General features: G+C 37.2%; 2 protein-coding genes across 2 annotated transcripts; one reads left to right on the top strand and one right to left on the bottom strand.

The window, feature by feature from the left end:
• Positions 1 to 861: 861 nt before the first annotated feature.
• ubl5 (ubiquitin like 5) lies at positions 862 to 5282 on the bottom strand. Its single transcript, XM_044347492.1, has 5 exons — positions 5161 to 5282; positions 4757 to 4821; positions 2610 to 2693; positions 2471 to 2508; positions 862 to 1236 (listed from the first exon to the last, which is right to left on the bottom strand). Exons 2-5 carry the CDS (start codon positions 4810 to 4812, stop codon positions 1193 to 1195), a joined length of 222 nt encoding a protein of 73 aa, XP_044203427.1. The 5' UTR covers positions 4813 to 4821; positions 5161 to 5282; the 3' UTR covers positions 862 to 1192.
• Positions 5283 to 5387: 105 nt separating this feature from the next.
• pin1 (peptidylprolyl cis/trans isomerase, NIMA-interacting 1) lies at positions 5388 to 12688 on the top strand. The gene is made up of 5 exons (XM_044347491.1): positions 5388 to 5559; positions 8714 to 8796; positions 10901 to 11009; positions 11107 to 11217; positions 11724 to 12688. The coding sequence occupies exons 1-5, from the start codon at positions 5502 to 5504 to the stop codon at positions 11831 to 11833; spliced, it is 471 nt and encodes a 156-aa protein (XP_044203426.1). The 5' UTR covers positions 5388 to 5501; the 3' UTR covers positions 11834 to 12688.
• The last annotated feature ends 1471 nt before the right edge of the window (positions 12689 to 14159 follow it).

Below are 14159 nucleotides of genomic sequence, written 5' to 3'. Positions count from 1 at the left end.
GCACTAAAAAACAGTAATTGTGAAAGATGATGACTTGATTTGACTAATTTGGACAGCTGGAGCTTCATATTAGCTTTTAAATACAGGATTGTGGATTTTGTCCCTGATCACTTACATTGTAAGTGCATTATGAAAGGATCTTCTAATGAACAGGAGGAATAATTACAGCAAGAAAAATCTCAATGTTCATCGGGACACCTGACTATTGTTGTAGGACAGACTTGAAAAACTGTGAATTTTTCTTTTAACATGTAAAAGTAACCAGGAACTATTCTTGTCCAATAAATTTGTGAGTAAAAAGTGAAGTTAATTTCCCTTTTACAATGAAGTAGAAATATAAAGACGCATAAATGATCTTGATGTTTTGTTTGTTTGTTTTAATGTATAACATCAACTTGTCTGGGTACTGCAGACATTGCAGCACATTAGCTTTTTGGCTAAATTTGATATATTTACTTCATATTGATGTGAATTAATGTGTTTTGTCCATAATAAATGAATGAATAAAGTAAAGCACATGTTAATGGTGCATATTTGGTCTTGTGGTTTAGGATAAAAAAAAAAAAGTTTTTGCACACTGGCAATCTTGTAACCACAGACATGAAATTCAACACGTACTGCATCACCTACAGTAGTGTAATGATCTTTTGAATAAATAAATCTATGCATTCCACGTGCATGTTTTTAATTTTGAAAAGTTACTAACTTTTGAGTTGTATGCTCACTTTTCAGATGAACTGGAGGTAAAATTAATATTATTAACATTCATTTAAAGAAATGTTCCACATAAAAAAGGTGAATTAGTCTCTCCCCCAGTGTGAGAAAATGCAATTAATGGACATCAAGGACCAGCAATCAGTCTTATAGGTAGGTAAATATCAGCTTTAATTCCAAAATATCAAAACAAAAATCAATATAGAACAAAAACATACCTTTTGCCCACATTTGATTTTGCCCAATCAATTGTGGGAAAATTGATTTTGCCAAATCAATTATGGGCAAAAATGAACAGCTAAAACTGAGATCTATGTCATGACTGGGTGGTGGACGCCACTCTTCTCTTTTGGCTGTGTTGTCTGATCATGGTGGTTTCCTGCGACAGATTCCATCGATGACACTTCTGCATCTGTGTGTTTGTGTTAAACGAGGACGAGGGTTGCCGTGTATCATTGAATTGTGGTCTTCATCTGGTTTACTGGTAGTACAGCTCCAGGTTCATCCCATCATGAATTTCATCTGCAGAGGTCATGGTTAAGTACAACAAATTAGCGTAGGATAGTTCTTCACCAATCTTGAGTGGAAAAGTAACACACACCAAGGGTTGTAGTGAGGTGCTGATCGCTGGGAGCAGACTCGAAAGCAGGAAAAAAGTGTCGCACACTCAGCCCTCAGGCCTTCTTCAACATCAACATCAAGAATTTTGATCTTGAAGACAGCCTGAGGGCCAAAGCATCATCCAATAAAAAGAGAAATACATATGGAGCCAGAGTGTGCGACACTTTTTTCCTGCTTTTGATTCATGTCAACTACCATTAACATGTTAAAAGCATCAGAAAAAAGAACTTAAAGCAATCTTAAGTATACAGGGCAGGTTTCAAGATAATCCAGTAAGACTTTGGCCTCCGTCCCAATACAATCAGGTTAAATGGAATTTCTTATTAGACTTGTGATATATCAACTTCCCTCATATACTTGCCTGTGTATTTAATATACAGTACTGTGCAAAGGTTTTAGGTAGTTTAGATGTTTATATTCTTATCCATCATGCAATACCACCAGGGAGGCGTTTGATCGGTCCCAAATTTATTCTACAGCATGACAATGACCCCAAACATACAGCCACAGTCATAAAGAACTCTCTTCTCCTACAAGTAGAATAAGGAGTCATACAACAAATGGTTTGGCCCCCACAGAGCCCTTATCTCAACATCAAGGAGTCAGCCTGGGATTACATGAAGAGGCAGAAGCAACTGAGACGGCTGAATCCACAGAAGAACTGAGACAAGTTCTCCAAGATGCACGAGCAACCGAACCTGCCAAGTACCTACAAAAACTGTGTGAAGGTGTACCGAGAACTGGTGCTGTTTTTAAAAGTTTAAGCATGCTCACATCAAATATTGATTTGATTTAGGTTTATTCTGTTAACTGAACTTTGTGTGAAGTTAACTGATGAATAAAAACTATTCATGGCATTACTTTATGAAAGCATATTCATTTTACTTTTAGTGCCTGAAACTTTTGCACAGTACTGCATATTTGGAGGTTTCAAAAGTTTATCAGCTAGCTAGAAAATGATGGTCAAATCATCCCATGCTGACAACTGTAAGTGTTAATGTAAGTTTCTGGTAGCTTAAAATGTCTGATGCTTATATATTGAGTATGTAAAAAGGTGTAAATAAAAGAACATATAAGTATCAATACAGAGCTGCAGACGGTGACACTGCGATTTAAAAGATTGTGTAAAGGATACAGTCACCCAGAGACACATGGTCCTTGAATATGGTGTACCTGCGGGGGCAGAGAGAGAACATTTAGTTAGCTACACAACAAATCCACACAGAGACTTGTTAAGGTCTGTCAGGGCAGATGACACAGAGAGAGCAGCTTACCATTTCTTTAATACAATCTTGTCATGCCGTGTTCCTGTCTGGGCAGCAATGAGTTTCTTCAGATCTCCAATTGTATCCTCAGAGCTGAAACGCTGGGGTTAAGGAAAGAACAAGTGGTGGCACAGGAAAAAACAAATCTGCCAACAGAGATGTGTTTTTTCTAGACTAACATAATGTTAACCTGCTAAATGATCCTGCTACTTCTCATCCAGCTCAACTTGGTTCTTTGAATGCTGATGAGCATTTATTTGTTGGTGACGTAGTCTTGAATTATCATTGTGCTTTTACTTTGAGCGTGCTTGTAATTGGCTGGCATGGCACTGTGGCTACAGACAGCACCTTTTTACTGTGTAGTTAAGATGTGATTTAAAGATGAAGAGCCACCTTTAATATATTTTAAAAAACACACAGTGAAGCAGATTAACCAGTGCAGTAGTCAATCTTAATTAATCTATTTTCTATGATATCCAGCTGTTTACTATCCAGTGTCTGTAACACATGCAGTATGCTAGAGCTGCAACAGTTAGTCGATTAATTGATGATCAAAAAAAATTAATATGCAACTATTTTGATAATCAAGGGGTCATTTTTTTTCAAGCAAAAATACCAAATGTTCTTTGTTTCCTAAATGTGACCATTTGCTGTTTTTCTTATATGACAGTAAATTAAATATCTTAAGGTTTTGGACTCTGTGAAATGGTGAATGCAATTTTTCCCTGAATTTTTTAGCATTTCAATGACCAAACTGTTACTTGAGAATATAATTGGTAGATTGATCAATAATGAAAATAACTGTTGGTTGCAGCCCTACAATATGCTACACTTTGGTGGCTCAACAAAGTATTGTAATGACTTACAAAGTATTAGTTAAGTCATATTTTAGACAAAAATTACAAACATTCTCTGGTTCTTATGTGATAATAAACTAAAATGTTTTGGTTTTAGACTGTTGGGCAGACAAAACAACTAATATGAAGACGACACCTTGGACTTTATACACAACTGTCACTCTTCTGAAATTTTACTCACCAAAAGATTAATCGATTAATTGAGAATGTTATCAATACCTGCAGCCTTACTGTGAATAGGCCTACACTTTTGCAGGCTTGGGCTTAATGACTGCTCTGACAGTCATAAATACAGTTATAGTGGCTTTGAAGAAGTGGGAACTCCAGGAAAATGTATCAAATCACCATCAATCAAATCAAACTTACTCCATGCACAAAGAAAGGGGCCCTGTTAAAGGATAGGTTCACAATTTTTGAAGTCTGTCTTAAAACAAGATACCCAAATGAACACTGAAATACGTTTTTTCTTGCTGTAATCATTTGACCTGATCATATGGGCCATTAGAAGATCCCTTCATAATGCACTTACAATGTAAGTGATAGGGGACAAAATCCACAAATCTCCTTCTGTGAAAAAATGTGTTAACAAGTTTATCTGAAGCTAATTGTAGCTTCAGCTGTCCGAATGAGTCAAATCTACTAGATATCTTTCAATTCAGCAACTAATTGATAAATTGTTGCAGCTCTACTTGATATCAAGTCGAAATGTTCCCATACATGTCTCTTTGTAGTGTACATCTCCGTATTGCTCATTCATTTTCCTTCCTTCACATCCCACCAGTGTTGCAGTACATATCACTTGAGCTCAAAGTTTAGTAACAAAACTGTTAAACTTTTGAGAGAAGATATCAGAGCTTCAGTGCCTTTGCAATATTCACCCATGCCAAATTTAAATCTTTCACAACAGTCTTTTAGTGCCAAAGTCCCTCTTTTTGTTACTATACTCCCACTGCAGCTCAACAGGGAAACACTGTCCCAGGAAACACAAAAGGAAATTGACGTTATGTGGCAGATTTCCACTTGACATGACTAACTCAGACTGCTAAAGCCTCAAATAAGCTTTGAACAAACTTTTACATGCATTTGGCCCCTATCACTTACATTGAAAGTGCATTTTAAAAAGGTATCTTTTAATAGCCAGCAAGAACAGGAAGAATAATTACAGCGAGGAAAACCTCGTTCAGTGTTCAGTTGGGCACCTGACTGCTGTTTTAAGACAGACTTGAAAAACTGTGAACCTATCCTTTAATGCACATTTGACAGGACGCATTATTCAGTGACAGTTTCAGTGAAGGATACTTGCACTTGATCCGGACTTTTTTGCCCAAACGATCGTTGCAAACCACCTCGATCATCTTCTGTTGCTGATACATCCAAAAGAAATGTGACATGTGTGTTAGCATACATAGCACGGTTACTGTGAGTGCTGAGTGGATTTAAACCACTACTACAGTGACATTCAGGACAGTAATACTGGTACAGATAGTGACACGTTATGTCTTTGAGTCACAACTTGTCATATTGGCGAAAAAGAGCCTTTAAAGTCAGTTTAAATTTGTTTTGTTTATCGTTAACGTTAGCTAACATTAGCTTGAGCTCACGACACCGTTACGTGTTGATGTGTCAAAGCACAAAGCACGGTTACACTTCCACAGTACAGTGTTACAGTTATAAATAAAATGTGTTTAAAGTGACATTCATACCTGGAAATTAACAGCAGAATAACAAAATCTTCCTTTTATCGCTGATATTTTTCAGGAACGCTTTTGGTCCTGCTCGCCGTAAGAGCTGATTAAGTTTGATGAAAGCCTCTCGACCAATCAAGTCGAAACGGCAGTGATTGACAGCCCAAATGAGCCTATGACAGGACAGAAACACCCGCCCAAAAAAGGGCGGGTCTAATTCTGAAAACAACTCGTGCCGTAAACAAGCCGGAGATTGTCGTGACTCGCCTAGCTGCATCTCAGTCTGTCGCGCGGCAGCTAATACATTTTAGAAATTAAATTTGGACAAAAACGCTTTTGCAAAAAAACAAATAAAATAAATGGCAGACGAGGAGAATCTACCGTCGGGATGGGAGAAAAGAATGAGCCGCAGCTCAGGTAATGAAACAGGAAATCACGAGAGGATAAAAATGCGAGTTTAGCTGAATGACAACATGATGTTTAACTTAGCTCACCGGCTAGCAGCGCGAGCATCGTGTTTACTGCTGACACGAGGCAGATTAAACTTTAACTTAAACCAGGAGAAGCTGAAACTAGTGACTGGACACTCAGAAGTAAGGCTGTGTTATTGTAAATGAGGTGTTTGGCTGTTATTTAGCTTCATGGACGCACTGCTCCATTCAACCTGGCTGCTGCAGGGCCCTGCATGACGTCATTGTGTTCATGTGCCTCACCTGCAGACTGAGCGCGAGCCTCTGCAGGGGTTTAACACACGCACGAGATTGAAGATTCAAGAGGTTTTATTGTCAGATGCATAGCAACACAGCAAGTAGCAACTCTGAAGCTCAAGCTCCCATTAGAGTATATACCAAAAAAATTACAGGCTTAAAAATATTTTTGTTCAGGAAGGCTTTTTCATTTTAACTGTTGTTATTTTCTTTATGCTATATGTTTTTAATGCTGTAGAACTTTGAGATTCACTGCAAATCAAAGGTGCAGCACTAATTAAATGCATGGTTATTAAAATTGTATTGCACATAAGTGATGGGTGATAAATACTTCTGATAAAAATGTAAATATTGTGTGGTAGAAAAGAGAATTTGTGTGTGTGTGCTTGGTGGGGGGGATGATTAGCCTAAGTGTGTGTGTGTTATGTATGTTCACAAAGTCCCAGAGTTCAACCGTCTGATGACTTGCGCATAGCGGCTGTCTCTGAGCCTGCTGAATCTGGCTGCGATGCTTCTATACAGCCTGCCTCACGTGGGGAGGCCAAGCTTTGGACAGTTTAAATCTATTTACATTCAAACCAATTACTGACTAATTAAGTCCCATCACATTGTGACGTCTCTGTCCATCTAAAGAGGCTTTTTCACTATCAGAATTAGAAACAGGTTTATTGCCTAGTAGGTTTGCACATACAAGGAATTTGCCTTGGTGTTGTGATGCATAACAGTCAAAATATACATAAAATTAAGTAATCCTAAATAAAAAAGAAAGAAATTTACAATAAATATATGAAATATATTCTAAGTGGAAAGAGCTGCTATAGGTTTAAATTGAAGAGAATGAAATGAAATGTACAGAATGTTGACTATGAATGTGCAAATGTTCATAGTGTAAATAGTATATGCAGAGACAAGTTGATGTAACACTGTGTTGGATCAAGTTTATGAGATTTTACCTTAGTATAAAGTACAGTGTCCATGGGTGGGATAGAGTCCATGTCAGTGGGGGTCCCGGGCCTTGTTAATGAGGCTGGCTGCAGTCTGGAAGAACTGTGTGAAATGTCAAAGTGGTTGTTTGTTGTGATGAATTGACAGAACCATCACAAGCAGTTAGGTTCAACCGTGGGCCAGTTTTTTTCAGCACTATTTATCGAGCTGACGTTTTACATGCACAGTGAAAATACAACCCAATATGTTTTAAATGTGATTTTGTTTGTTTATTTAAATGTCTCATAAATAAATGATCATACATAAGGCTGGAAATGTAATTGGTAGCTTATCTTCACACAATAAACAGTGGCCTGCTTCATTTGCAGTTGAAGGAAAATACCGTTATTGACACAAATCTGTTCTGGTCAGATCAGCCAAATTATATTATGTATCTGTGATATTCATCTTGTGAGTTTATAAGAGGTTTACAGGTCATATTTATTGGGATTTACATGAGCCCTGTGTTTACATTGTTATCTACTGTAGATGACGAATAATGTAAAAGATTTGATACAATCTATAAAAGGAAAAACTTAAGCTTTCATTAGAGGTCCATATATTTTTGTTGGGGGGGCCAGATTTGGCCCATGAGCCGCTACTTGTCTACCACTGATCTACAGAGTGTTTTAGTCTGTTTTGGATCATTACATCTCTGCTCTCATCAACATTTGTTTTTAGGAAAGAGCTCTAATAAAAACAAATGTGCATTACCTACCCAGCACTGTATGACGAACAGACAAAGTTAGTGACTATCTGGTGAAGACAGTGGATCATTAGAGCAACTAAAGAGCTGGTTATTTCTCTCAGGAGTTGATGTCCACCAAGACAGCGGTAAAAGCAGAGTAAAATTTGGGACTTAACTTTCATCAGTTGGCTGAAAACATTACTCAAAATGAATGCTAATGTTGTTCCATGTCTGCAGATGTGTAAATAAGCAACTGTTTGCTAAATCAGTTATGGAGGCACTGATCCAAATTTTTAATTTAATTGAGTTTAATTCATCTAAAATCTGAGAAGAACTCGTAGGAATAAGTTTTATGTAAAGTATCAGGCACTGAAATTGAGTTGGCGGCTCATCGTGACTGAGTAACTGATAGTGGAAACCCTTAATTTTATAATGACATTGATAAAGAAACTATTTAATGTAGATTGGTCAAATCATAGTTGATATCTAATCCACTAAATAAGGTCAGTATTGGTGCAGATACTAGGGGTGTAACAGTGCACAAAATCCACAGTTCAGTATGTACCTCGGTACGATTTTGAACAACAGTAACAGTATTACAACAGTGTTAATAATCTAATGATGTCATATATAATAATATCAGTCAGAGGGACCAAACCACTACTTTTACTGCAATACTTTTAACTACATTTTTCCCCCTCAGAATTGGTTCTTTCGACGTGCTGTCTGACAACATCAGAAATCAAATGTTTTTATCGTTGTTCCAAACTGCTTCACTCAAAGGCGGAGTGAAAAGCCGATTGTCACAGAGGGGGGAAGTGGACGAGGAGATGTGGTATTCACTGTTGTTTCACTATGGAGATAACAGCATATTTTAATAATAGCGTCGCACTCGGTCAGCGTTATGTGTCTCATGTTTGTCATTGTGACGGCAGCAACACTACAGGGTTCTTCATACAACTGAATGCACCGAACCGTAACATCCATATCGTGACAGTTCAGGATGAATACATGTACCGTTACACCCCTAGCAGATACCGATCGGGGGTATTAGATTGGTGCATCAACACAATTGCCATAACAACTTAAACAAGGTGATGTCAATGTTGTGTTTTCAGCTTGTTCCGCTGCCTCCATGTGTTATAAAAATCAATGAATGCAGCTTTAATGACTCTTATTTTTGTCCCTCCAGGCAAGGTGTATTACTTCAACCACATCACCAATGCCAGCCAGTGGGAACGTCCAGTGGGAGATGGACGTGGAGAGCCAGATAAGGTTATTATGTATAATTTTTAAAAATGTCTCATAAGGATAATGAATGGAGCACTTTGCAAAACAATCGTTACAAAGTGCTTTACAACACAACAAGATCTAAGAGGCTGCAACCACACCAGCAGCTTTGTAAGGCTGTACTGTGAGGTGCTTGTTAACATTTGTTAATTAGCACTAAACACAGAGCACAGCTGAGGTTGACTTAAAAGCTTTGCAGCAGAGTTTTACACAGCCTGTAATCTGTATAAGGCTTTTCAATTAATTTGATTAAGGCAGAGAATTGCAATTATCAAGAAGTGACAAAATGACGGCATGTGTAACAGTCTCAGTGTCTTTAAAACATAGGTTGAGTCTTTACATTGCTCCTAGTTAATAAAAGTGATGGGTGGACTAAAACTCCTGAACACAGCAAGAACAATGACATCTGGTGGTTTGCAGAAATTATAGAAATTGACGGGAGCCAAAACACTTCAACACCTCACTGAGTTCATACTGTACTTTCAATCCCATGAGTGTGCAATAAATGTCTTAAAAGGTTTTTGTGTTGTTTATTTTAATCTATATTCTTTTTAAGAAGTGTATAAGTACACACACATATAATTTAAAGCTACAATGACAATAAAAATAATCGTTATAGAGGTTTTTTAAGCAGAAAAAACCCAAAATTGCAGTTTCCAACTTCTCAAATGTGAGGATTTGGGATTTTTTTTGTTGTCTTACTTGATAGTAAAGTAGTAAGATAGTAAATATATTGTATTTAAATTGTAACATTCCATCTCTCACTTTTCCGACATTTTATAGACAAAAGGATTACTTAATGAATTTAGAAAATAAATAATAAAGAAAATAATCGTTACAGCCATAATATAACTTTGCAACATGCCACAATAAAATTATTCATAAATGTGTTGATAATATCGTACATAGACTCTGCGTCCACTGTGCTAATGTGCCTCCTCTTCATGGTCAACATTTAGGCGGCATTTCATGTGAGAGGTGATGTAATGTGATTGGGGAATGATATCATCACTTTTTGTTACTTGGTATTGGGGCTGCAACAAATGATTATTTTCTCGATTAAACGATGAATTGTTGGGTCCATAAAATGATGAAAGATGTCAATCACTGTTTCTCACAGTCCAAGATGACCGACCAACAGTCCACAACCCAAAGATATTCAGGTCTTTATCATAGAGGACTAAAGAAACCAGAAAATATTCACATTTGAGAAATTGGAACTAGAGAATTTAGAAATTTTATTCTTAAAAATTGAAAAGAATCATCGATTATCAAAAAGCATCATCTGCTTTCCTAGAAAAGTAGTCAGGTATGAACACAGAGGCCCTTCCTGACAAGCTAGCATGACATGGTTGGTACTAACGGATTCCTGATGTCTCCTAGTTTCATATGATACAGCCTCTGAAAGACGGTAATGTCACCCGCGGACACCAGCGTCCTCGGGGAGTGGAAGAGGTTAATGATCAATAACTTATTTCTTCATCGACTGTTTAAAAAAAACATTCATAAGGACGTTGGGGTTGCCAGGTTGTGAAAAATGAACTGGCCTGGTGTTTATTATTCTCTTAGAGGTTGACTTGTTGACTTTTTAACCAGCTCTTTAATTCATCCAAACCTTATGACCCCTTATTTTCTGGAAAATAAAATTTCCATTTCATTAACGACTGACCCCTGACCCAATTAATTATTGTCATGGAAGAACTCTCTATAGCTTCTCAACTTTTAAAAGTGCAGGTGGCTTACTGTAAAATGAGAAACTTTCCAGTAAGCCATCAAGTCTGCAGTTATGTTAGCAACAATGAGGTCATTAGATGGTGCATAATGGAGAGGAGGCCACCCAGAACAGCAAGCTTTGTCACTTTATAATAAGCCATTAACTCAAATAAAAGAGCTCATGAATGTGACACAGGAAGTTATTCTTCAGGACGATGGGAATGAATGAACATAGAAACCCAAAGCTTGTTCTTATTAACAGCCTATTAATCATCTAAAAAGGAATTAATGCTTTATCGACATTAAGAAATCCATTATTTACAGATTCTGGTGTGTTTTGATTGATTAGTTTTTGTTTTTTATTTCACTCATTTAGGTACGCTGCTCTCATCTCCTGGTGAAGCATAATCAGTCACGTCGTCCATCCTCCTGGCGGGAACAAAACATCACACGATCTAAAGACGAGGCCCTGGAACTCATTCAGAGTAAGGAATGATTGAGGGAGAGGAGAGGAGAGCTGAACTGATAAGGACGTCTGATCAACATATTTAATGTGTTCTTTTCTTTCTGTATTCTGTGTAGAGTACATAGAACAGATCAAGTCTGGACAGGAGAAGTTTGAGTCCCTGGCGTCTCAGTTCAGCGACTGCAGCTCGGCTAAGAACGGTGGAGACCTGGGACTGTTTGGCAGAGGTGCACACTCAACGATTTCACACACACACACAGAACAATACACAACCAAGTACAGTCCTATTCACGCATACACAAACAAAAAGAGTTGTGCACATGTGAAAGGTTATAAATAAGTCTGTAGTCAAATTTGGTTCATGAGCATTTTTATAATATTAAATATGTCATCGAGTCTGTGTACTTAGCAGTGCTCGAAACTAAGGATGTCCTGTTGTCCTGGGAACAATTAAAACTAGCACCTAGGACGCAAAGATACAGTGTTTGGGACAATTCTGGGACACTTAAAGGGCGAGATTTGCTAATGTTAACCAACACATGTATTAAAAAATACACATTCGAGTAGTAATTTCAGCATTCGATTAGTATTAATCTTTTTACTATTTTTATATTTGACTCCCATAATTCGTCCCAACAGGCCTAATGTACAGCTCCTTATATGTGTGAATTTTTATTTGAAAGCTAAAATAATTTTATAGCTCTAACGTATCATATCTGTGTTTATCTTTTAGGTCAAATGCAGAAACCTTTTGAAGACGCCTCCTTTGCTCTCAAAGTGGGAGACATGAGCGGTCCTGTTTTTACTGACTCTGGAGTCCACATCATCCTACGCACTGGTTGAAAGGAAGAGGCAATATCCTGTACTTTTCCTTTTGTCTTTTCTTCACAAATACACACACACACGCATACACACACACACATGCATACACACATACACAGACGGTCCAACTCAACCAGACCTGTGATTTATTTTAGTGACACGCACCACTCAATAAACAAAGCTTATGGGCTGAATCACATTATTTTAAGAGATAATTTTGCTCCATGCACCATCAGACATGTATTACTAACTTAATTACACTGAACATCAACAGTTATTGCAGATTATTCCTGTTAGGAGCTCAAGCTTTTATTAACCATGGCAATGCCATTATATAAAAACATGAGTGCCTGTGACTCTGTTGAAGTGACTGCCCCGAAGAAACAGTTTCACATGATGAGCGAAGTACGAGAATGCATCTGTAAAAGCTTGTTTTGTATGTGCATGTCTGCAAAAAGGACCATTTACTGTATGTTTTCCTTTTCCCATTTCTACACTATGTGTGCCAAAGCAATTCCTCTATCTGTATTATTGTTTTGGAGCATAGATTCATAAATGTTTAAGATACCATCTAGCCGTTGCAGACCTCAGCAGTTGGAGAAAGCACTGTTATTCTGGGTTCTCTACATTTAATATTGATTTAAATGGTTTGTCCCTTGCAGATATTCAGAAACAAAGAATAATATGTTTTAATAATCCACCTTGAAAAGTGCATGTTTACCCCCGTTAGGATATGCAAAGATGGCACAATTGAAAACTTCCAGGATTTAACAATCAGCTGTGCAGCTTTTAAAAGCATCAAGGTCCAGATGAACTGTTTTACTGTTGTATCATTGGGGCTCTTCTTCCATCAATAAAAAATCTCTTTTTTTGTAAGTGTCTTGTGTTGCTTAGTTCCTCTGTTTTGCTCAGGATGAAATGAAATAATGGACATGCTTATTGTTCAAGTACAAGTAGTACTGTCTATTTGTGCCAGAGAGCTGATTACCATGGAAACATACCTGCAGCTGAAGGTGATTTATGTTGTATGCACAGAAACAGCAACTTCTACATTGATGAATGAGGTGGGTTTTGATCAATCTTATTCTTGCATCACCAGGCAAAATGACAAAGAAAAAGTAATCCATATCAGGAAATGTTAAACAACATGGTTCTAGAGATGGTTTAGTTGGTTGACCCATCACTTTGGTCCATGTTTAATGGCTTGCCATGAAATTTTGTGCAGCCATTCATTGTCTGCTGAGGATATATCATAATAAGACCTCCTTTGCAATATATAAAACGGATCTGCCGACCAAACAGCACAAAACATTTTGCTATGTAGACCAATATTTACTGACCACTTGTGCAGTCAGTTTTGCATTTCCTGTACATGCTTCATAATAAAAGGCACACAGTGAGAAGCTTTTACTGTGAAGTACTAACAGCAGGAAATGTTTGGACTGCATGAGCATCAACTTAATACAGTAAATAAGAATGTTTTCAGTTCTTGTAATTTCTGTCCTCTAAAAATCATTCTGTAACCCACATGGTCAACAAAGTTTTCAAATGTATATATTACAGACTTTAGAAAATGTCACAAAGATAACATTAAAAGTCCAATGTGTAAAAAGCTTGTTTAAATCTGTAGCCACAGTTCCTTATGAAAAAAAATTAATTTCATTTCTTAAGTCCACCACATCTAAAAAAAAAAAACAAATCACTGAACTTGACAATATACTAGACACTGTAATTTACTAGAAACAAAACAATCTTGGATAATCTAAGCAAAGATATTCAACCCAAGTTGGCGATGAGGTCAGGTCCCCATCAACAGCATCCATTTTGTATCTCAGGTTCAGGTTCTCCTGATGACTAATAATCAAACACTGAATTGACAACAATTCTATTACCTTAAAGTACCGTTTTCTCTGTGAAAACTAAGAAACTTACACAATAAAGACAACATTGTTTGTGTGCATATGAACAGGTCTAAGCAGATGGCTGCTGAGGTGCTTGTGTTTAAGCCTAAATATAGAATATAAATATAAAAACAGGCACATAGTATAACCAGCACAACTGCCACAAGAGTATGGAATCAAATAATAGTCATTAATATTTTGAGCTTGTGAAATGGTTTGTGAATCTGTAATAAAGTTTTGCAGCTGTAGAAATATTTTGTGCATGAGTGAAAACGTTTTGTGCACACAGATATGATTTGCACATGTGTAAAAAGTTTTTTGTAGCTGTAGAAATATTTTGTGTATGTGTAGGAATATTTTCAACAGTGAGGTTTCACAAAGTCTGGGAGACGGACACACACATTTCCTGCCTTTGTGTGCGACAGTGAAGTTGGCAACTGCTGCTG

Source organism: Thunnus albacares, chromosome 3 (assembly GCF_914725855.1).
Source record: "Thunnus albacares chromosome 3, fThuAlb1.1, whole genome shotgun sequence".
NCBI lineage: Eukaryota > Metazoa > Chordata > Actinopteri > Scombriformes > Scombridae > Thunnus > Thunnus albacares.
Note: the sequence above shows the minus strand (reverse complement) of the source record. Positions and strands in the feature narration are given on the sequence as shown.